At 52.4% G+C, this 23,306-nt stretch overlaps 1 protein-coding gene across 1 annotated transcript; it reads left to right on the top strand.

Moving 5' to 3' along the window:
• The first annotated feature begins 421 nt into the window (after positions 1-421).
• ISM2 (isthmin 2) lies at positions 422-20,937 on the top strand. Its single transcript, XM_058026476.1, has 6 exons — positions 422-867; positions 14,649-14,909; positions 15,399-15,774; positions 16,533-16,673; positions 17,160-17,237; positions 17,682-20,937. Exons 1-6 carry the CDS (start codon positions 727-729, stop codon positions 18,197-18,199), a joined length of 1,515 nt encoding a protein of 504 aa, XP_057882459.1. The 5' UTR covers positions 422-726; the 3' UTR covers positions 18,200-20,937.
• Positions 20,938-23,306: the final 2,369 nt, after the last annotated feature.

Here is a 23,306-nt window from a genome sequence, read left to right as displayed (position 1 = left end):
CGCCGGGCGAGGGGCGGCGGCCGCGGGCCCGGCCATGCAGCTGCCGGGAGGGGAGGAGCGGGGCGGGCGGTGGCGCCCCGGAGGGGGCAGCGCCCGCAGGGAGAGGGGGGAGGTCTGGCAGCGCCGGCAGCCTCCGAGCGGGGCAGGGGCGCGGCGGGGCCGTGCCCGGGGCAGGCAGCGCCGGCGGGCGCCCGGGAGGGGCCGGACCGCGCTTCATGCGAGCGGGACCCTCTCCCCGCCGAGCGGCCTCCCGTCCGCCCGCCGGTGCCCGGCGCTGCTGCAGAGCGGCGGCAGCACCGGGAGTGACTTGGAGAGGGAAGGAGAAGAGGAGAAAAAGAAATCGGATTGCCGAAAGGATTAGGAAGTGGGGTGGGGAGCCGAAGCTCTCTCCCTCCCTCCCTCCCCGCACACATTTGTGAAGCTTTTCAGAGTTACCCTTCAGCATCAGTACCGGCAGGCGACCCGCGGGAGCCGCGACAGCGGAAGGTGCTCGGCAAACTGCAAGAGCGATCAGAGGGAGCGGAGTGGCCCGGGCCGGCGGACCCTGCCCGGCCCCTGCCTGCAGGACACCGCAGTTCCCGGCTCCGGTGGCTTATATATATAAGATACATATATTTCTACGTTTTTACTGCTCCTCTCGGAGGACAGGATTTGGAGCATTAAAGGCGGGCGTGCTGCCAGACCGCCTGCCCTGGACGTGCGAGGTGGGGAGAGAGGAAGGGAGAGATGCCTCTGATTAGAGGGAAAGTCGTGCTCATCCTCGGATTCGTCTTCCTGACAACTTTCCTGGCTGCGGTGAGAGGGCTGCCCGTGAGGGGGAAACCGCGCGGCAATACCCCGAAGGAGAGGAGCTCCAAGCTGGCGGAGGTAGGGCGATCTTTGGGGAAATACGGAGAGGTGGAAGCGTGCTGGGGCGATCTCTTCCTCAGCCTCTGCACCCCTCCCGTGCCCGGGAGAGCTGAGGGGGCAGCCGGGCACCTGGGTCTCCCTCCCTCGGAGGCAGCTGTGCATGTCGGACGGGAGCAGCATCCAACACGTGTCCCGCGGCTCGGCCGCCCAGAGCTCCGGGCAGAGAAGCAGCAGCCGGGAGAAGCAGGGCCCCCCCATTCCCCTTATCGATGGCTGTTTCCTCACTCGCTGAGGGACGGAGCCCATTCCTGGCCTGCGGGATTCTCGGGAAGCCTCAGGTCTTTGCACTGCACAGACGCTGAAGGAAGGGGGATGCTTTAGGCTTCCTGAGTTCGGGGCCGAGTGCCGTGACACAGTGCCCGGGAAGATTGGTTGCCTCCGGCGGCAAACATCCCAGGTGGGGGAGAGGGGGCCGGCTGCAGTCGAATTAGCAGCTGGTGCCCTGCCAGGAATGCCAAATCTCTTCTACCAGAAACACGATAGATTTCAGCCACCATCTCCTCTCCCTTCCCCTCCGAAACGCTCCTGGGGCAGGTTCCGGAGCGGCCATGCTCCCTTCTCGTCCCGGCAACCTGGCCCTGGCAGTGTCCCCCGGGACAGGCGGCCTTGGAGCCCCCGGGCCGGGAGGAGGGGATGGCCCGGGATGCGCCTCTCGCTCCTCTGAGCGCGGATCCTGGCCCGCGCTCCGTGCCCAGCGCGGATCGTGGCAGGCGATGGAGGACTGGTCAGACTGGGAACCAACTGGTGGGACCTGATGGGGATGACAGGAACGGAATGGAAAAGAAACCACCGGGGAGGGCGGGTAGTAGGGAAGACTATTGGATGGTTAAAAGAAGTTGTTTTCCATCTTGGAATTGTTCTCTGGAGGAAAAGTCATTCAGGAGTAGAGCTGTGTTTAAAAAGTATTCTTTGAAAGAATGCTGCTGCTAAAAGTCGGTGAAATGAATGATTGAGAAAAGTGGAGATAGGAGGATTTTGAGCAGGACAGTTCGAGCAGCTCAGTCCTCGCTGAGGACACACAGTAGTACAGAAAGCAGCAGATTTGATCTCCAGGGTCAGTCAGACTGGGAGAGGAGGTGCAAAGTGATGGGGATGCACCGTATTGCAGATTAATGCCAAAACGGGGTCTGATCTGTGGAGGAGTCATGCTGGCAGCTCCTGTTGGATGCACTAAACTCCATTCCAGCAGGAACTCCAGGGCACAAGTGTGAGGAGGGAATCTGCCACTGAATGCTTGGCCAAGGGACAAGAGAGGGCACAGGCTGCATCCAGCCAAGTACCGCTACTCAAGCCTGGTGATGGTTTTGAGTGGAGTGTGGGCTGAGCCGATGAAAGAGAACTGCTGGGGATGATGTGCTGTACTGCTGGTAATATCGTGTTGGTGCTGTACTTTGCTACCGAAACTTCAACTATAGATGTACATGCTGGTTCAATTGCCAGACAAATGTCAGGCAGAGTGACCTCAGACTCCAGCTGCAGGAGTAGGGATTTACCCTTGAAATCCAGGAAGGTGTTGCAGTCCTGTGGCAGGGACCAAGGATAGGGACAAGCTGTCTGCTAGAAAGTTGTGCATGCCCTCACCACGGGACTGTGCAGTGAAGTCTCAGGCTCCTTTTTATCTGACATCTGAAATCCACGGGAGAGCGTGTGAGCTGCTGTGAGGCGCGGTTTGTGAATGGCTGTGAATGGGGAGCGTTGTGCGGCCAGCCAAGGATCACACACGGCACTTTCACAGCGCCGCCTCTGTCCCCGGGACCTTTGCTTCTTGCAGAAAGACAAACATGCGAGAAGGGTGCAGGCGAGGGTTTGAGGGTGGAGGTTAGCAGCAAGGAGGAAGTTGGAGAATGGATTCCTCTGGCGGTTTGTTGGTGCACCCTGCATCCCTCAGAGTACTGGGGCACAGCTCCCATGGCAGGGAGGAAGCAGTAGGTGTTGGCATGTGTCTGCTGGCTGTGTTTTGGGGTGAAATCCTCTGTTTCTGGTGCATGCAGGAGACAATTGAGAGTAGTCATGCCCAGCTGTTTGAACTAAAGCAGAGAGCACAAGCACAGCAGCATGGTGGTTAAAAAAACTCCAGAGTGATTTTGGGTCACGCATACAGATGGTTCCTGTTGCAGCACTGATCCGTCCTGTCTCTATGGCAGCAGGGCAGCCACAGCTGGAGTATTGGTTACACTACGGGTAATGCCCTACAGATGTGGGTAGAATGAAGGGGGCTGTGAGGAGAAAAATAGAAATGACAGAGCAGAGCAGATAGACAATCAAAACCATTAAGCAATTACATAACTTGGACTTTTTAAAATTTAATGACTTTGTTTAAATCAAATAACATATTTCCTTGGTTTAGAACCGAATGGGATTTTTTGTAATCTGTGCTGACCCTTAGAGCTGCACTTCAATACTAAAATAGGTTAGAAAAATCAAACAAATAAGTTTTTCAGTAATTTTTTTGAGATAGAAAGTGTTCTTATTATGATAGGAAGGATGTAGGGAACACATGCTTTATTTTTGGGTCTTAGCCTTATGAATGTGTCCGAAATCCTGTACCTCAGTCAGGATCCAGTATTTCCAGCCATTACCAAAGGAGCAAGCACTTGTGTTTACACTGTCTTAGCAATGACACAGGCCAGCAAAGTTTTGCCCAAATTATACTGTGCTCAGCATAAACAACAGATGTAGTGAGAATGTTTTGCTCTTTCTTCAGCCTATTTGACTAGAAGTTGAAAAGGCAGGATGGAAAAGTTGAAAGGCAGTTTTCTTTCCAAACTGTGACTTGACTCTAGCAAGAGAAGGTACCCGCTCCTTCGGAGGTTTGTTGGTGATGTTTGGGAAGGCAGGCGGGTTCAGAAACAGCAGACAGGTGTACAGCAGGGGTTTAAGAAGCACTTTTGCAGGTTGGATGTATCATACTTTGATGTGAGCAGAAATGTGGCAGGATGGAGCACTGAGTTAAGTGGCTATTCATATTTGGGTAACAATACTTGGAAAAGCTTGTGTCCCTTGTGGAGACAAGGTACAGCTCATCACATCACTTAATGGTTCATTTATTTATGAAGTCAAGAGCTATAAATGAAAAATATATTTTTATAAACTGACTGGATTTCAAAATATTGGCCCTGAACATTGTTAATAGATCTTTGGATTCTTTCCAGCTGATACAAATCAGTTACAGTGCTCTTCTGGTAAACAGAAAACAGCCACAGTACTGTCATGCTACAAAGGTAAATGTTCAGAGTGATTAAATCTATGTGAACTGACACAAGGGTTTCAATAGTTGTGTATAGGAATAACCGTGATGACAGGAATGGTGTGTTGGAGCATCTCAGGGGGCTGACGGGGTGAGGCAGAGCAAGCCAGCAGTGTTTTATGGAGGGTCCAGGGCACCCAGTCCAGCTCTGGTGGGCTTGGTGGATGCTCTTTTGCAGGAGGGAGCCACTCTTGAGAGAGCAGCCCAAGAGCAACGTCAGCAAACTCCCCAAATGTTACTGCAGGGCTGGGACCGGGGGCAGAGCCAGGCTGGAACCTGCTGTTGGATTTCCCCTGGTCTGAGGCTGTAAGCAAAGCAAATCTGGCATCTGCGATAAGAGATAAAGGAAGGCAACAAAAGAATATCAAGCGTAGCATAAAGGCTGAGTTGGCTGCAAATCAGTGGGTTTGTGCAGCGCCTGATATGACTGGCTCCTGGCTCCTGGCCCCTGAGAAATAAGGAAACAAGTAACAACACTATTTACTGGTTAAACCAGGCAGTGACAAAAGCAATAGGAAGCTACTTGTAAAACTAAAGGTCTACACCTGATTAAAAATCATTTAAGAATTAATTGTATAGCAGTGATGTGATGCCTGGCCAGAGATACCAGCAGACAGAGGGTGAAGGAGCTCCAAGGTGATGTGGTGTGGCTGTCCTAGATTTAAAAAGTGTTAAAGAGGAAGAAATCTCAGCTGGGCTTGAGCGGAGTTTGTCAGGAGGCTCTAAGTGGGGCTGGCCCTGTCATTGGGGAGCCCCAGTGTAGCCCGGACACGTTGGTTTGGGGGTGCTGGGCTGCCCAGCACAGAGATCTGCGGGGCTGCCCCCAGCCTCCCGCCCGGCTCTTGCTCCCGCGGGGCCCTGGCCAAGGGGAGCATCGCGGTGTCCCCGGCGCCGTCCCGCCGTGCCGTGGGTCCCCAGCCCTGTCCCCCGTGTGTGCAGCTCCTGCCGGGCAGCTCGGGAGCGAGCAGCTGCCTCGGTGCCGGCTGCCTGCACAGCCAGATCCCAGCGCCGCTGCGGGCTGTGTCAGTAGCAGAGTCATTTTGCCTGAGGATGTGCTTTTTACCTTTTCATTTCTTCGGCAATTAAGCGTTCTTGTCCCTGGCTTTGTCCTTGGCGGAGGTCGGATTTGTGGGTACAAAACGTTCACTGAAGCATCCTTCCGCTCTGAAAGGGGCTCTTTGTGCGCAGGGAGGTACTTCGCCCTTTGTAGCAAATTCCCTTTTGAGAAGTGCCAAATTATCTTAGTCAACACAGTTGAAAACCCTCCCGCCCTGGGGCTGAGACAGCAGCAGAAACAAAGGAGAGCCGGGTGTAGGGAAGCTGCCCAACAAGGGGGCTTCTTCCATTTTCACTGCACAAATAGGTCTGCTGCGTTCCCATTGTTCCAATCAAAGGGGTTCCTGTAAAAGGCACATGTAAGGGGAAGAGATTAGGCATAAATCGCCCCACAGGGTATTGCCCTACACTCCCTCTGGGTTCCCAAAATTGTCCGGCTCGTGCAGACCCTTTCCTCAAAGACAGTCAAACTGGGGAACTCATCGTGCCTCCAGCCAAGATCCTCCCGGTGGGGTGATGGAGGGAGGGAGCGTGCTAGAGAGTAATTCCTGCCTTGCTCTTGTCAGTGTTTCAGGGGCAGGGAGTGAAAACTGCTCCACAATAGCTGTAAATACTCTTCCTCTCAGAATAATCCTCAAAACAAGAAGCCTGATACTTCCCTTAGGGGAGCCTGAGGACAGTCTGAGCTGCTGACAGGCCAGTAAGGTGTACCTGTGCTGTCCAGCTCCTTCAAAGCAAATGTTATCAGCCAGAGGCTCAGGTTTTGTATAATGTACTGGAGCAAGGAAGAGATTGCAGCATATTTCAGGGTTAGATCGGATTTGTTTCAGACAGAAGCTTGCAAAAGTGCAGTGTAAGGACTATTTTTTGTTTGTTTGTTTGCTTTGGTAGAATGTTTTTTCAAGGAACCTTCATTGGGCAGCCTGATGCTTTTATGTGGCTGCATGGTGTTGCTTCCAAGCAATTCAGTGTCTCCATGTTCCTTCTGTGTAGGGACTCTGGGGGCTTGTCTGAGAAGCTGTTTGAGATGTGCTTTCATCTCAGGGCTTAGGACATGAAGACACCAAAACTATGGTGACCTGCCTGGCTCCGAGTCCTAGGTGGGCCTTGGCACAAAGGGCACCAATGGCTCTTGGGGTTCAGGTTGGTTTAGTCTCTAGGGCAAGGATAGAACTTCAAAGGAACAAAATGAAGTCAATTGCTGCCTTCTGCTGTGCCCTGGCACCACAAGACAGGCACAGGGTGGAGACCTGGCTGTAGATGGCCAGGAAACATCCATGATGCAGGGAAGAGGTGGTGATGCGTGGGTTTATCTTGGATTAGGGGCTGGTGGTTGGCCTGGTCTTTCAGGCTCTTATCTAGCACTCAGGACTCGGGCTGCAAGGCATGTGTGGGAACATGTCCCGAGCCAAGAGAGACACTACCACTTGTTAGGGCTTAACAGGAGGCTGGCACATGGCATGGCCTTCAGGTGAGCCCCTTCCACCGCAGCCTGGCAGCCCTGGCCTAGGGTGAGCAAGGCAGCCCCTGAGCCCCAGGTGCTGCTGGCTGAGGAGGCAGTGTTTGCTGGGTGGCCTGGAGGTGCTGTGGGAGTGCCCCATGTGGAAAATCAACCTCTCTTTGCCTCCCCTGGGATGTCCTCTCTTCCTTAACACTTTGACACTTCCTCCTGCTGTCCTCCCTGCCCTCTCCTTCACCTGCAGCCATTCCCACAGCAGCCAAAATCGCAGGGAATTCCAGCTGCACTGTGCCATACCATGAGCTCCTCCATTGAAACAAGGTGTTGTACAGATATCTTCATGTATGCAGTTCCCAACACTTTGGGAACTGTCTTCCTCTTGGAGACAATGTGGTTTTATTACATGCTAAGGCCGCTGGCTCCTTAAAATCAAAGCTGCCTGGGGGAGAGTTGAGCTGGACCCCAGGCTGGGGAGCTGCAGCCAACACCTGGGGCAGGGACTGCTGGCTCAGAGTCAGCCCAGCTTTGCCCCTTCAGGAGGATGAGATGCAGCATCCCTGCCTGGATCCCTTCCTGTGCAGGGCATAGAGATACTCCAAGTCTGGCTCGTTTTGTGAGCCCAGGTGCCCATTTTGTCTGCTGTTGAAGGGATCCCTGGTGGATTTGCATTTGTTTGGTTGGCTGCATTCCTTGCCCCACTGCTTGCATGGAGGGGCAGCCTGTGCACCCTTTGTGGGACAAGGGGAGCAGGAGCCCCCTGCACTCCCTCCTGCCTGTGATTCTGATTCCCTCCCCACCTCTTCTAGCCGGCAGGGGGAGGCTGGTGTTGATCGGGTCCTGTCAGTTTCTCCACCTGCTTTGCACTATTTGGGGTTTTCTTCCCCTTGCAGTTCTGCCTGGGCTGTGGCAGGCAAGGAAGCAGCAGCTGCAGCAGTGGGAGAGTTACGGTGTGCAGACTAGCGAATGCAGATCTTTAGCTGGAACAAGTTAATGGTTACTGAAGCACATGGGGTTTAGAGCTGGAACAAGTTAGCAGCTTGTTCTAGACTCCCTCTGATGCACTGGGAGTTTATGTGTATTGCTGCTGAACTGTGTTAGCAGAAACCACATGCCCTAGCAGGAGCATTTGCCAGAGAGCACCAGAGGATGTGGATCTGTTCATCTCTCTGGGGACCTCTCCATGCAATCTCTGTAGGGGCCTTGCTCCTGTACCCATGACTGAGCCAAAGTCTCAGGATCTTCAGGTAATGGGTGCCTTGCCACCAGCTCTGTCCTTGCAGCAGGCACCACCCATCAAGAACTGGCCCCTGGGACCTGTGTGCTTGGGCAGGGTCTCTGGTGCAAGGGCAGCCCCATCTGCTGTGCTGGGATGTATCAGCACTGCCAAGGATATGCTCCAGCTCCTCCACTCCAAGGCCTGTGTGGTTCATCTGTATAGAAAGGAGACCAGTTCCCCTTGGGGGCAGGAGGGGAGAAGGAGCTGAGCTGTGCTGGACCGTCTCAAGAGCCTCTCTGAGTACAGCATGGCAGACCCACATGTATGCCTGGCCTGGCCACACCTGAGGAGTGTGTCATTTTCTTTGTGTGCAAAATAAGAGCCTTGCAGACAAAGAAATTTGTCTCAGTGTTGAACAGGGAGAAGATGTTTATGGTAGAGAAACATCTGCCAGTGAAACAACCATGATCTGCGTGAGGAGGTCAGCAGCTCGGCTGAGGTGAAAGGCCACAAGGCTGCTGCTTTTCCTCCTTGTGTCACAAGTGACAGGGGAGTGAGGATGCCCTGGGCAGGTTACTCATGAGCACACCCACAGGAAAGCCGACTGGTGAGAGGAGCTGGGCTGTGCCAGTGGGGTCCATGGTGAGGAGCGTTCTCAGTAGCCTGGACCACCTCCTCATTTTTGGTCTTGCACAAAGCCAGCTATGCTGTGTCTTTGCTCCTCGTGGTGCTGCGTGCTGCTGCTTCTCTGTGCTGTGCTGTCTTCTGCTCCAGGGCTGGCTCTGCCTCAGGGGCAACTGAGTCACTGACCTTGGAAAGAGTTCTGAGATTACAGTTGTTGCAACTGTGAGACATGAAAATAAATGTGAAACATGAGGAAGCCTTTGATGCTGCCTCCTGCAGCTCCCTGCCCAAGACAGTTGGAATGAAGCTAGTTAGAAAAGAAAGTGATACCATATGATCTGAAGTATTTTGATAACTGAATGAAAATTATAATCACGAGGGCGTAATAATTATCTGCACAGCCCACAGTTTGCTGCTGGCTCCTGCTGGTCTGTCATAAACAGGATCTGCCCACGTAAGCATGATAACCAAGTGCCTTGTCTGTTCCTTGAGCACTTGTAGAACTCTCCTAAAAGCTAAAGGGAGTCTTTATTAAAAGAAAAGAGCAAACCAACAAAACCAAACACCAATAACACCCCTCCCAGCACCCATGTAAGCTGGTCCTGAGGTGGAGGGGACAGTACAGCATTTGGGAAGTCTGGGTTCTGTTCTTCACCTGTGCCACAGCCCCTTTGTGGGCAGGAGTGTAACCCAGAGCACAAGAAGAGGGAGGCAACTGGAGATCTTCTTTAAATTACCTTTGGCAGATCTTCCAGAGCTCACATGTCAAAATCCTGAGTGACAGCTCCTGCTAAGCCACCTGCCTGTAAGTCTAAACGTGTTGGATCTGATGGCTGGGACTGTGGCTCAGAAGGTCTTACAGACAGTAACAGGAACTGAGTGGCATGTTTGCCTTCCCTGTTATCTGGTAGGTACCCACCCAGCTCTTGACACCTCCAGAAGATGCTGTGCTCTGCCAGGGCTCTGGGAAATCCCTTAAGTAGGTGATGAGCTGATGGGTGGCAGAGGTCACTTGCCTAATGCGTGTCCCACGGATTTTCCATCTGGCTGAAAGCCTGCCAGGAGACAGGTTATGTGCTGGTGGATGGCTTATGAGCCAGGAGGATCAAACTACAGCCCTCAGGAGGCCATGGGGGTTTCAGCTGGCTGGGCTAAAAAAGCCCTTTATTTGGGCAGTGCCTCATAGAGGAGAAAGCATGTTCTATGGGAGGGAGGCATCATGGCACACTGCTTCTGTTCCTGGTGATCACCCTGCTGTTCAACCTTGCTTTATTTTAAGGAGACAGCAGTGTTACCTGTTAGCATTAGAAAAACCTCCCTTTCTCCCCGTCCCACCAGCAAAAACCATCATGGGCCTTTGTGCAAACTGCAGCCCCAGAGCTAACCCCAGACATGCTTCCTTCCTTCTAATGCAACCAACCAGCCTTCTCCACTTCCATAGCTTTATAGTATGGCTTTATAGTAAAATCCTACGCTGGAGTTGTTCCTACCCAGTTTCAGGCCAAAGATAATTTTTTTTAATACTTTCTCCAGATCCTTGCAGCTCATTTAGGTAAATATAAAAAGAAAATTTTTATGGTTAAAAAAAATTGTACTTGACTAATTCATAAGCGGGCAAGTTTGCAACAGACAGATTTTAAAATAATGTTGGAAAGCTTTGGGGAAAGAGAAGGAAGGTCTATTCAGGAAAAGATCAATAGTTCTTCTGGTGGTTTCTTGTTTCAATACAGCATGGTAAAACTGTTCAAAGGAAACCTAACACAAGCAGTAATGATTAAGCAACAAAAGCCCCCATTCCTTATAATTATAGCTCAGTGTGATACCGGCCTTTAGCAAATACGTCATTTTCTTCACTGCAGTGTTAAAAAGCCCAAAGCAGAGCCTGAATGTTGCCTCTGATCTGGCTGCCGTGGGCAGGCACAGGTTCCCTTGGTTCAAGTTGAATGAGTTTATGTGCTCGATAATTGGCTTGGGATAGGTGTGGGTAGAAGCTGCATCCTCCGAGCTTGTCCTGTGCTGGTGACTTGTGTGCTGCACTGGCTGCTGATGCTCCAGCAGTGCTTCACTGCCAGGGGGGTTCTCTCAAATGTGCTTGGATTGGTGTAAGCCCATGATGAGGGGCAGTTCTGCCCAGCAGTCTGTGAGGTTACAAAGAGCACTGCTGTTGGGTGCTCTGCAGCTTGCAGCTCCTGCAGGGAGACTGAGGACCGTGCTGGAGGGACGAGTACCTGTGGCTGTGCAAGTGGCAGGGTGGTGGTGTCCCTGCTTGCCAAAGTGCAGCACAGCAGAGGAGCTAGTCTGATGATGTTTTCATTTCATTTCACATGAAATGTCATGTCTCTAATAGTAAGAGCTGCAGCACATGAACATTGGTAATTTGCTTCCTTATTCCAGATTTAGTTCAAAGCCTTACGGACATTTCTAGCAAAATTACAAATTTTAAGAGCAGAAGAAATTACTAGAGCCTTGAATTTCTTCCTTGGTGCAGTTGCAGTGCTCATGTGTTGAGCCTAGTCATGTGGGTTTGGCAGTCTCCACAAGAAAAATTGTCACTTTTCTTTTTAATTGTTCCTGTGGTTAATTACCTATGGCATTAAAAGCATGATCCTTATTCCTCAGTTAAATTTTTTTGGCTTTGACTTGGGCACATTGCTTCCTATTATGTGTTTCTGTTCTGGATTATAGTCTCTGGTGCCTGATGGATTACTGCCTTAAAGAACTGGAAAACTGAGTCATTGCTTTCTTTTTTCAGCATGAGAAACAAATTGAATTGTACAAGTCTTTCACTGGAAAAGACTTGTACAAGACTTGTACAAGACTTTCCATCCCTTGAAATGTTTTTGTGGCTGTTCTCTTCATCATCTCCAGATTTTTCAGCAATTCTTATAGAGGTGTATGGTCTAGAAATGGAAAAATGTCAGCTTTTGGTCTCTAGAGCAGTGATGTGTGGCCTTTTCCCACACCTTTTCCACACACCTTGTTGCCCATGTTATGTACAAAGTAGGCATGACACTGGGGTGAATTGCTAATGAGTTATTTCCCCTTCCAAACTTCTCTTCTAAGCTTGTGCCTCAAGGTGTTTCAGTGGTCAATCCTACATGTGGGACAGCCTGGACCATGTGGGAAGGGCTCCTGGGCTGGCAGGTAGGCAGGTATGATCCTGCTTACAGCCTGCAGTCAAAACATCAAAACATCTTCACGAAGGGAAATTCCATGCTCTTTCCTGAGTGCTGCCCCAGAGTTTCTCTCAGGTTCCTGCCCTTATTCCCAGCCAGGTAGGATATGCCAAGTGTAAACAGGAACAGCTGTGGCAATTCCTTGTTCAGCTTTTTCCTTTGCTTGGTGCTGGCTGGTTGCAGGAGAAGGTTGGAACTCGGCTGGAAGACACTGATGGCTCCCCAGCGCTGCACTCTGCTTCCATGGAAGAAGGGAGCTGCTGCTGCTGACGAGCTCTCCAATGGTCTGCAGGCTTTCTCCTGTGCTCTACAGAGAGCAGGGGAATAGAGTGTTCCCTCTGGACAGGCAAAGTCTTCTCTTCCCTTAGCCCACTGCAGTGGCTGAGCTCCATCCTTGGTGGCTTTATCCAGCTGCTGCTTGGACAGTGCAGAGGAGAGGGTGGGTGTCATGGAGAGGGGTGCAAACCTCAGGTGGTGCTCGTGTGGCTGTCAGGGGACCCTTGATGACTTGGAGAAGACACATCTGATGCCATGGATGTTCTGACCTGGAGGGAGCACTGGGCCTTCTAAGAGCTTGTTAAATCCATTGATTGACTGTCTGGGGCAGGGCACTGAGCTTTGATAGGAGGGACATCTGATGCAGGGAGAGATTTTAACCCAGCAAGCCTTTGGAGTGATGCAGATGCCAAGAGGAGGGAGGTGTTGGGTGGTACATTGTAGTGACCGTTGCTGAAGGGCTCTTGGCCATTCCGGGTGGCCACCCCTGTCATTTTTATGCCTCCAGAGTATCTGGGAGCTGAGGGAGTTCTGTTTGCCCTGCAACATTTTTGCAGCCAGTTCTCCTGGAGCAGTTTTACATTTTCCCTGTGGGAACAGTACTCTGAATTTCTTGAGCTTGTTTGGGCGTAAAATCTGAATTAGGCACTGAGTGTAAATTTGGAGACTTTGAGTCTGTTCCTGGCTTGCTTTCTCTGGTGTCCTTGGGTGAGCTCAGATCTTGTTGCTAGAGGAGACCTCACTTTCCATGTGTATTAAATTTGGGTTGTGTGTGACACGAGCTCACCCAGCCCAATAAGCTCTTTGCAAATTGGGCAGGAACGCCAGCCTTTCCTGGCTGCTGCCAGTCTCTTGTGCAGGGGTTGTGTAGGGCTTGTGCAGCTGGCAGCAGACCCAGCACAGCAGGCAGTGTCGTGCAGCCAGCACTGGGACATGGCTGTGTTTGCCTGCTCAGCCCTCTTTGCTGTTTTTGTTCCACCTGAGCTCCTTGCTTCTTGTCAAGGACTCCTGGGACATGACAGGAGACCTAGCAAGGGGCTAAGGCACTGGGAACTAGGCTGAGACAGAGCCAGGCATCATCCCCATGCATTCTTCCTGAAAGCACTGTGGTTTGGATGGGGACAGAGGGGGAGCTGGGAGGGGAAGGTGTGTGCAGGGGGGTAATTCTGCTCAGGTTTGCTACCAGCAGTGCCACAGGAGTCCTCCAGGCCAGGGAGGACTCTCCCTGTGCAGCCCAGGTTCTGTCCTCTCTGCAGCCCTCTCTGCTCAGGGCCCATCTGGTGGAGTCTGTCACCGGCCCTTCCCTGCCTTCAGCCTGCCCTGGGCAGCAGCCAAGGGACCAGCAGCGTCCCTGCTGCTCTTTTCCCTCCCCCGGGGATGGAGGGATCGTGGGCTTTGATGTACAGGGACAGGGCTGGGGACGGGCTGTGTGCGCTCATGAGAGTCTGGCTAGGCTCCAGCTGCCTTTGAAGTGCTCCAGTGATCAGGATGAAAGGGAGGGGAGTCCTTCCCCGAACCATCTGGCTCTAATTGCAGGTAGAAATGCCTCTCTGCGTCCCCCCCCGCCCGGCTGCGGGGAGGGGGCACTCCGTGCTCTTCGTTAATCCCACGGCTCTCGGCCGGGCTGGTGCGAAGGGTGAGAGCTTGGGAACAAAGAGGGGTTTCAGCTGGGCAGCCAGAAAAAGGCAGACACTGACGGAGATGCTGGGAGTGCGGGCACCTCTGCTCCCAGCCTTGAGCTGCGGGGCCCTGCAGACCTTCCCAAGGACGCCCGTGCCTCAGGGGCTTTGCCAGCTGTTCCCGTCTCGGGTTTCGTGGGCACCCTGGAGCCTGCTGGCCCCTGGAGTCCCGCTGCTCTGTGGTGCCAGTGCGGGACGGGAACGCGGGACTGGGGCAAGCGCAGTGCTTGGCTGGTGCTGCCTCTGGGGCAGGGCTCCCTGTCTGCCAGCCCTGCTCCTCCTGCCATGCATGTGCCATGTGCCCCTGGAGTGGCAGCAGCGCTGAGAGCCACTGGCAGCACTCACAAGTGAGTTTTGTTGACTTGTTTGGCTGGGAATCTTCCCTTTCCCAAAGAGCTAAAGGTAGCTGGGTTGTATCTGCCAGCAATTTCTTTCCGTCTTTGTGCTTGCCTTTGGGCACCATCAGAAATTTCAATTAAGCCTGTGCTGCTTGAAGTCATCTGCCCTAGTACCAGTACCACAGAACAATGTATTTGGGTGAGGTGTTCCCCTTTGTCATAAAGCTCTGGTTGTAAACTTTTTATATAAATATATAAAAGTATTAAACATGATCTGTGGTAACTCTGTGACCAGAAGCAACCCTCACTGTTAACCCATTTCCAGGGACTGAGAAATAGCTAAAAAGGGAGAGTGAGAAGTGGAAAGCCAGACAAGATGGGCAATGGGACAGCAGAGGGGTACAGGGAGAGTGGTCATGAGGTTGGGAAGTACCACTCTGATAGACCTGTAGGTTCAGGTGCAGCAGAACTGAGCCCTGGCGCAGCACAGGGCACTTGGCATTAACTTGATTGATTAAGATGTTAATTGCTCTGCTGATGCTGCAGTAAGATGGGATGGAGGAACTGTTTGGAGCAGGAGACCAGACCCATCTTTGCTGGGTGGTGGTTTGCTCCCTGCCTGCACCAGCGCCGTCAGGAGCTGTTCCCTGTGACTCTTCCCCGTGCAGGTGTCAGCGTCATCCGGCCCGCGCTCCGCAGGGCACGAGGAGCTGTCCCCGCCGGGCAGGCCGCGGGGGCTGCGGCGCAGCGGGCAGGCCGGCCCGCGCCGGCACAGGCGCCGAGGGCTGCCTCAGCAGGCTGCCAGGAGCCCTGTGCTGCCCCAGCCCCGTGCTGCTGGCCAGGAGGAGAGCCTGCCCTTCATGCTGGACCTGCAGAACTTGCCGGGGCTGGCCAACGTGGACCTGAGTGCCCAGAACCCCAACATCCAGGTGGGGAGTGGGTCTGGGAGGGCCACGGGGGGATGTGGGTGACTGCTGTGGTGAAAGTGGTGCTCTCCAGCCTCATTTGGTTCCTTAAGAGAAAAGATCTCATGAGCAGGGTCTGTGTTGCCTCTGTCATCTGTTTTCTTGGTGACTACCAGCTGCACATAGCTGGCATGGAGAAGCTCCTCGACTGAGGAATTTGCTCAGAGCCTTTTCCCTGGCCTCCCCACCCCTTCTTCATACAGCAGGAGTAAACCCCTCCTTACATGGGTGAGATCTCAATTTCTGAGGGTGGCGTTGGCCCCTGTGGGTGACCAGCAGCCACCCTGTGCTTCCCACTCTGTCCCTGCTCAGTCCTTTGGATGAGGAGATACCATTTGTGCTCCTCATACAGTCCTGCAGTCCTGAGTGTCTGTGGCCTCTTGGGCATGGTCTGGTGGGTCTGTCCAAGGGCTGTGCCCCAGCTCACTGCCTCGCCTCATATCTGCCCTCCAGGTGACCATTGAAGTGGTGGATGATCCTCAGGCTGAGATGGAGATGGACTTGTTGAAGGAGACAAGCAATGACTGGTCTCTGACATCCTCTGAGTGGCTGTCTCACAAGGACCTATTCTGGCCCCTCTTCTGGGAATACACTGACCCTGCTGAGGGGGAGGAGGAGGAGGATGAAGAGGAGGAGGAAGAGGAGGAAGAGGATGACAACCTGGATGTAGGGGACAGGGAAGAAGAAGAAGAAGAGGATGATGATGAAGAGGAAGATTACACAACAGATTATGAGGAGGAGGAGTCCATGCTTAGTGGAGTAGGTGGTAACTGGGACCAGCCATGGCCCGGGCAGAAAAACTGGATCTTTAAGGAAAAATACAATTACGGTGAGTTCTTCAGCAATGCAGGTCTGCACTGTCCTGCCTGGCCTGCAGCCCTGCAGCAGGCATCGCTGGTGCTCAGCTCCTACTTACAAAATAAGCAGGCATGCCAAGGATAAAGGCCAGCATACTTGGCTGGGGCTGCCAGCAGTCAGACATGCCAGTGTCCCAGCGGGAATTGTCCTTGCATGTAGTCACAGTGGAGCATGGGCTCTAGCGAAGGCATGCTCAGATCAGACATACAATATAAATGTTTAATGACAAGTGCCATTGACTCAGGTCCCTGTAGTGACATCAGTGCCAGCAGCCTTTTCCACAGACCTGGGTTCCCCCCAGGAGAGAAGCTGCAGAGATGGCAGATTCTAGTGGGCAGATGGGCTGGGACACCACAGCAGCTCCTGCCTGCAGCTTGCTGGCCATGACCCCAAAACCAGCCAGCCTTTGCTAATATCCATGTTCAGCATCATGGCCAGTGTGCTAGTCCATGTGGGAGTGGGCAGCAATACCTGTTTGTGTGGGTATGACTGGGAGCAAAGCTGTGAGAATGAGAGCCTTTTCTCAGGACTGCTTGCCTGGTGTTGGCAGTGAGGATGGGGTTGGCCCTTGGCACTGCATGGCTGGGCACCTCCGTGTGCCCCAGGCAGCACTGTCCCTGTTGAGGGATGGAGGCAGAGCTGACGGAGGTCCCAGGTGGCTGCTGTCTCCCCTGCTGCTAAAGCTTTGCTGAGATCTGTCACTCTCTGCCTCTTGCCTGCTGTGCACAGACTATGAAGATGAGGAGGAGTGGAGCCCATGGTCCCCTTGCAGCATCACCTGTGGCAGTGGCAACCAGAAGAGGACCCGCTCCTGTGGCTATGCCTGCACAGCGACAGAGTCGAGGACCTGCGATCTGACACACTGCCCTGGTGAGCCCCTGCCAGAACAGTCCTTGGCTACTGTCTGACTTTGATGTGGGCTGGCCCACTGCTGGAGGCTTTGCTCATGCTTCAAGAATTAGTTATGTTTAATGTGGTCAGGGCTAATGATCAGGGGGCTTTGTTTCCCCAAAGAAGCTATGATTGGGTTTCATGGCTCCATGGGCAGTTGTGTGGGCTGGCATTAAGTTTGGTGTGTGACTTCATGCACCTCTCTCATACTGGGAGCTTGAAAACCTCTCCTGAGAGGCATGTTGAGAGCCAGCTCTATCCACTGGGATTTACATAACTAACAGCCTCTGTTGGGCCAGTCTTGCTGCTGGCCCTTCCTTCCAGTCACAGGGCCATGTTACCAAAGAAGTGGCAGGAGAGGGGCTGGGAGATGGGAGGTGTCTGGTGCACATACAGAGGGAAAAACCACCTTTCTTCCCGTGTTGAGCCAGGTTCTTGGTTTTGTTTTTTTTTTTTTGTCTCAAGGAGCAGAAGGAGAGATGGTCTTCCCCACAGAGGAGATGCCTTTCAAAAACGACAACACCACAGAGCTGTTCAACTCAGGTCAGCCTCTGCCTCTGCTTTGCACTGGGGGCTTCAGTGACAGACCTTGGGAGGGTCGTAGCTGGCTGGTGGGGAGGGTTCAGGGTTCAGCCAAGGGGTCCTGTGTCTGGTGTCCAGCCCTAAGTCACCAAACCACTGCCAGTGGTCATGCTGGGAAACCCAGTTGCTCCCGCAGCCCTGCTACAACACAGCTTTAGGGTTCAGTGGCTGAAGCCAGCCTGCCACTTGCCCTCTCCCACAGGGGAATGTTGCCAGCACAAAACCCCTTCCCTCTGTCACTGCCCTGGGGGTGGAGCTGGCTCCAGCTCGTCCCAGGAGCCTGGCTGCTCCTGCCTGGTGGTTGCAGGCTCCGCCGGTGGTGCTGGCATGGCTTCAGGCAAATGGCTGCCGGCTAAAGTGGGGTGCAGAGCGTGCGTGCCCTCACCCTTTTGGTACCCTCCCCAGAGGTGGACAGCTGCGAGAAGTGGCTGAACTGCAAGAGCGACTTCCTCACCAAGTACCTGAGCAAGGTGCTGACGGACCTGCCCAGCTGCCCCTGCTCCTACCCGCTGGAGGCCGTCTACAGCGCCGTCAACCTGCGCGACGAGCAGCGGGGCAAGAGCTTCCGATGGCGGGATGCCAGCGGGCCCAAGGAGCGCCTGGACATCTACAAGCCCACGGCGCGCTTCTGCCTGCGCTCCATGCTCTCCCTGGACAGCACCACGCTGGCTGCCCAGCACTGCTGCTATGACGAGCACACCCGCCTCATCACCCGCGGCAAGGGCGCCGGCGTCCCCAACCTCATCAGCACCGAGTTCTCTCCGGAGCTGCACTACAAGGTGGACATGCTGCCCTGGATCCTCTGCAAGGGGGACTGGAGCCGCTATCACGCCGTCCGGCCCCCCAACAATGGCCAGCGCTGTGCCGACAACCCCGCCGAGGAGGAGTACCTGTCCCAGCTGCAGGAGGCCAAGGAGTACTAGCACAGCCACTCTCAAAGGGGCCACCACCGCCACTGGCTGTGTCCCTGCGCAGCCTGGCCAGCCCTGCCCTGCCCGTGGTCTCCTCAGTGGTGCCAGGCAAAACGGGGAGGATGCGCCGCCTGTCTCGTCCCCTCAGAGGAGTCTCCTCCGATTTCTGAGGGTGCTGGAGGTTCTTGTGGTGCAGGCCCTGCCGTGCCACCCAGGGCAGTCCTGCAGCCCAGGGCTCCTGGCCTGGCATGTGGAAAGCAGCAGGGGCTGGGAGGTATAAAGGGAGCAAGGGGCTGCTCCTGTCTGCTTTTGTTCTCTATGACCTTCCAATGCAGCCTGAAAGCTGAGCACAGGGTGAAGAGGGCTCAGCTCCTGCTGGCTTCAGAGCACACCTGAGGAGCTGCTGCAGGCATGGCTGCCTGCTCTGGTCTCTACACCTGCCCTGGTTTATGTCTGAAACTGGGGATAAGTCTTCCTAGAGAGTGCAGGGCTGTTCCAGCCAGGCATACAGAGCCAGGCCCCCCATCCTTGGGTTTGTGCATGCATGGTTGGGAAGGAGCAGGGAAAGGATTATGGATCTATGGGTCTGGGGGAATGGGCTGGAGGGGCACTGGCTGGCTGGGCTTGCTTGGCAAGATTGCCTAGGCACCAGGGTTTTGGCTGCCAAAGCTACACATAGGTGGGCCTCAGAGGAGGTGAGCATGGGGACGCCACCTTGTGTGCATTTCAGCCCCTCTGCTGTTGTTCTTGGAGGAGCAGGGTGGTAGCATGTGGGCAAGTCACAGCACTAGCCCTCTACCAGACCTTGGCCCCTTGGCAGTCCCCAGAGGGTCTCAGGAGCACCTGTGACACAGCCCAAAAGAAAGTCCTGTGTTTCCCACTCACAGCCACTGCTCATGCCATTGCTGGTGAGGAGCAAAAAGCACTGAGCCAAGCTAGCCCTGCTCCATGCTGAGTCTGCCCATGTCCCCAGCTGCTCCAGTCTGTGTCTCCCCAGATTCCCACATGGAGGCAGCCCAGACAAACTGAGCCATGGACCCCTCAGGCTCGCTTCCAAGCCAGGCTCACAAGTGTGGCTCCAGAGGAGGAAGACACACGTGCTAATAATGTCAATAGCTGGTGTCCACAGATCAGGGATCGTGATGCTCTCTGTTGACACTTTGATCTTGCCTGGGTTTTATTCAGCTTTTCACAGGTCCATGGCAGTGTCTCCCAGCATATTTTGGAAGCTTTTCTGCAGAGAAACTAGGCTGAGCACCTTTGTCCCTGGACATTCAGTTGCTGAACTGGCAGAAAATTTATAGCTTTTATTTAAGAAATTTTATACATCAGGGGAAATAAAAGTCAAGCACACATAAAGAAGAATAGAGTCATTTCTACTCTAGAGGTTTCATACAAGGCTGCTAGCTACTCCATGTACTTCTGCATGGCACTGTTGAATGAAAAAAATGGTTGCAGAGGTCCTTAGTTGACCATCCTGTATTGTCTGTCCTTTTTACAGGAGCTTTCTCCAGCCTCAGTGAATATTCTTGGTCTGAAAGCTCTTTGGGGAGTCTTTCTGGGACTGTCTTTGTATCTGTTGTGTGTAAGTTGATCCATTTGCCTTGGTTACTGATAGAATATTGCATCCTTGGTCATCCATACCTAAGACTTCATAGCTGGTAAAACAAAAGTATTAATGAAGTTATCGCTGAATTATTCTTACTCAACTGTTATTACACCCTCGTATCCCTAGAGTCTGGATATGGGTTCTATCAAAATACAGGCAGACATCATCCATTTCCCAACAGACATGCAGTCTGAGATGCCCAGTGTTCTGTGAATGGTGAGAAGGAAGAGAACCAGATAAGCATGGATGGAGACCTTGGAACATTTCCATGATCACTGCATGTTCCCTGGCCAAGACAGTCATTCACTCACTAGTTTCTGGCAAAGAGGTAGGTCATGCAGAGGTGGTCAGTAGGGGTGACAGTGATCTGGTGGCTTGGTTCTGGGAGCCAGGGAGCCTCAGCAAGAGACATGGAAGCAAAGGAAGCCATGCGTGTCTGAAACCATGGAAGGATGAGCTTGTGAGCTGCAGTCATTCAGCAGAGCATATTTCTATTTGCATGCCATATGGCATCATTAACTTCACCAAACTCCCAGTGGAGTTTATTTACCATCAGTGCAGACTTCTTTAAAGAACCTCCTGTTGAACGTGCCTAGTGTTCAGTATTGGACCCAAGCATGGAAGCAGGACTTTTACAAACAATCTTTCTTGAAGAAGGCTTGCAAAAGCTCAGCCAATTTGTTTGTTAGACTGGCTGCTCTCTAAGGAAGTGCTCTTACAGTGAGAGTGTTACCCAGGATTTTTACCCTCCTCTTTACTCTTTACTGGCTATGTCGACCAGTCTAACCCCCAGAAAAAAACCTTGTAATTTCTGTAAGAACTGGAGTTCCTGTCCAAGGGCAAGTAAAAAAATTTCTTGCATTGATACTCCCCCCTTCCCTGACATCCCCACAAAAGCTAGTTGAGAGCCAAGTAGCTGTTCTGCTTTGCTGCCTCTGTGTTTTGGACAATACAGGCATGAACTGGAGCATGAGAAACAAGCACTGTTGTTCCTCCTACAAGCACCTTACTCACCGTGAGGCTCTGCAGAACACCGTGAGAAGAGTAGACATTAAGGAAGTGTTTATTTTTATATCCCATCAAAGATTCTGTCCAGCCCACTGCTATTTAAGTGATGAATCTCTAAGCTTTCACTCCTTAAGTTTATTGGGTTTTTATATATATAATATATATATAAAATGTCTTTTATTCCTACAAAATTTCACAGAGAAGAATTCTTTAATCTGATGCTGCAATAAAGCACTTTATATACGTATATGTCATGCTGATGTCATTCAGTTGTGACTGAAGCATGTGTTGCTATTTGTTTTGGTTGAGAGGGATGATGATGCTATGGTTAACACTGTCTGTCTTGGGTTCCCAGCCCCAGCTGGGGCCCTGGTGGCTTTGCTTCCTTCCCTTAACGTTTGCATTTGAACTTGTCTGGCTGCAAAAGTCACAGGTAAGAAAGACTCTGGAGCCCATGGGATATGTGAAGTTCTGCTTTCAGGGGAGGGAGCCTCCTACAAGAAGACCCTCAGGGTCAGTGCTGAGAAGCAAATGCATTGCCTGTGCCCCAGCCCTGACCTTGGGTTTTATTCCATGGTCAGCCTGGCCAGAGCTGGGTACTGGCTGATGGTCCAGCACACCACAGCAGGGGGGAAAAACCCAGCACCATCCCAGCTAAAAAACTGATTTGGCAAACCACCTCCAGAGCCAGCAGCTAATTATAGCAGGGGGGTTTGCAAAGCTTTCTAGGGATAACAACTTTTTGTTGCTGTTAATTTAGTGAGTAAATCATAAACACTTCCAAGCTCTTGCTGTTTCCAGCTGTTTCCTGTCCTCTCTTGCTCCTTTTGCTTTGTGCTGGCTGCACATCTGTCAAGGGTTAATCTCCTACTCCAGCCTGGGACTCTGCTTCACAGCTGCCTGGCACCATTGCTGGCCCCTGCCTGGGGGAGCAGGTGCCTCCTCTCAGTGAAGGATGCTAGAGGCTTCCTGCTGGCCTTCTGCAGCATCAAAACCATTGTTGCATGGAGCCCAAGCCAGGGGTGGCAGGCTGAGCTCCCCTCTGCTCAGAGAAAGTCACTCTTTCCCTGGAGGAGCATGCAGCAGTTACTGCTGTGTACATTACATGCCTAATGTGTTTTTGTCCTCTGCAACAAGGTCCTTGCTGTGTTGGATGATGGACCCTGCTGTGAAACTCCTGGGATACAGAAATCCCACAGCCACAGAGGATGGAAGCAGGAGAATTCCTGCCCTAATTCTGCAGGTGCTGAAGGCCTGGAGATGTCATCTGAAATCATACAGTGAGTCTGTGGCAGTCTTAAACTCAGTTTTGCCTGCTGCTTTGAGCACAAAACTTCCTGACTGGTTGCTGTTGAGTTGTCTCAGTCTGCCAGCCTGGACTGGAGCTGAGCTGGACCAGTCCCCTGGCACCCAGCATGCAGTGGTGTTTGTCTGCACACAGAAGGAGCCATGCCCAGATTTTGCTGGGGCACATCCCCATCTCTCAGGGATGAACATGAGATTTTGTAGGAACATGTTTACAGCAACAGAGATCCCATTACCTGATTTTTTTCACGGCTCCAGCTCCAGGAATCCGCTTCTTAGAAAGTACACAAAAGCCCAGCTGGGCCCAAAAGGATCTCCTCTGGAAGGAGAAAAGAGAATGATAATGCCAGGAGAGTCTAGCCAAAGCCTGTGCAGCAGGTCTGAACTGCAATGCCTGGTATTAACCTGGGAAAGAGCAAAGTGTGGCTGTGGTCTGTGTATCTTGAGTTAAAACTGTAGTTCCAGAGAAGAAATAAACCTTTCAGACACTCCTGTTCTGGCCTGTGAAGGGACACACCTCACTGTGTAGCTACATTGGTCATCTGTGCTGGTGGCACACCTCTGGAGCAGAAGACCAGATAAAAGCCCCAAACCCCAGCACACTGCAGGTTTTCAGCTGTAGTCCTGCCGACCTCACTTTTCCACTTAGTCAAGATAATTTTTTATTCTAGACTTGTCTCCTAAACTTGTCTTTTAGAGCACCAGTGGTAATGTAATTATTTTTTTACTTTTAAGTTACCAAGTATATTATCTTCTATACCGAAATGTACTGGATTCATTACAGGTTTATTAGGCCTTCCCTTATGTACAAATAAAACTGTTATATAGAGCATTGCCTACAGTCTTAAAAAGGTTCAAAGACCCCTTTTGGATTGTTTGATGGTTGCTTCTTACTCATCTCCATGTGCCTCATAACAGCATAGTCAGTGAGGATCCACCTCTGACTTCCATCACTGTGAAAAATTAACTTCTGTTTTCTGTTTTTTAACCTTTGACTTCTTTAATTTACAGGACTTTTCCCTGTCAGATTTTTAAAGAGCCTTTGGGCCAGAGTATACTGAACCTTGCTTTTCTTCCTAATCTTATACAACTCTCCCATCCCCAAATAGCTGAAGGACTACTAAACTGTGACTGTTTTCCAGCAATTCCAAGCAAAGCAGAGGTCTGGGGTTTCTCATTAGCATCGTGCAGCTGCAC

Source organism: Melospiza georgiana, chromosome 6 (genome assembly GCF_028018845.1).
Source record: "Melospiza georgiana isolate bMelGeo1 chromosome 6, bMelGeo1.pri, whole genome shotgun sequence".
NCBI classification, from domain to species: domain Eukaryota; kingdom Metazoa; phylum Chordata; class Aves; order Passeriformes; family Passerellidae; genus Melospiza; species Melospiza georgiana.
This window is presented reverse-complemented; position numbering and strand designations above follow the sequence as displayed.

What these genes read in the sequence shown, in the direction of transcription:
- ISM2 (XM_058026476.1), top strand. Translation starts at nt 727, where the DNA reads ATGCCTCTGATTAGAGGGAAAGTCGTGCTCATCCTCGGATTCGTCTTC. An exon ending in CCCAGAACCCCAACATCCAG is followed by an intron (nt 14,910 to 15,398) that starts GTGGGGAGTGGG and finishes TCTGCCCTCCAG; the next exon opens with GTGACCATTGAAGTGGTGGA. An exon ending in CACAGAGCTGTTCAACTCAG is followed by an intron (nt 17,238 to 17,681) that starts GTCAGCCTCTGC and finishes TACCCTCCCCAG; the next exon opens with AGGTGGACAGCTGCGAGAAG.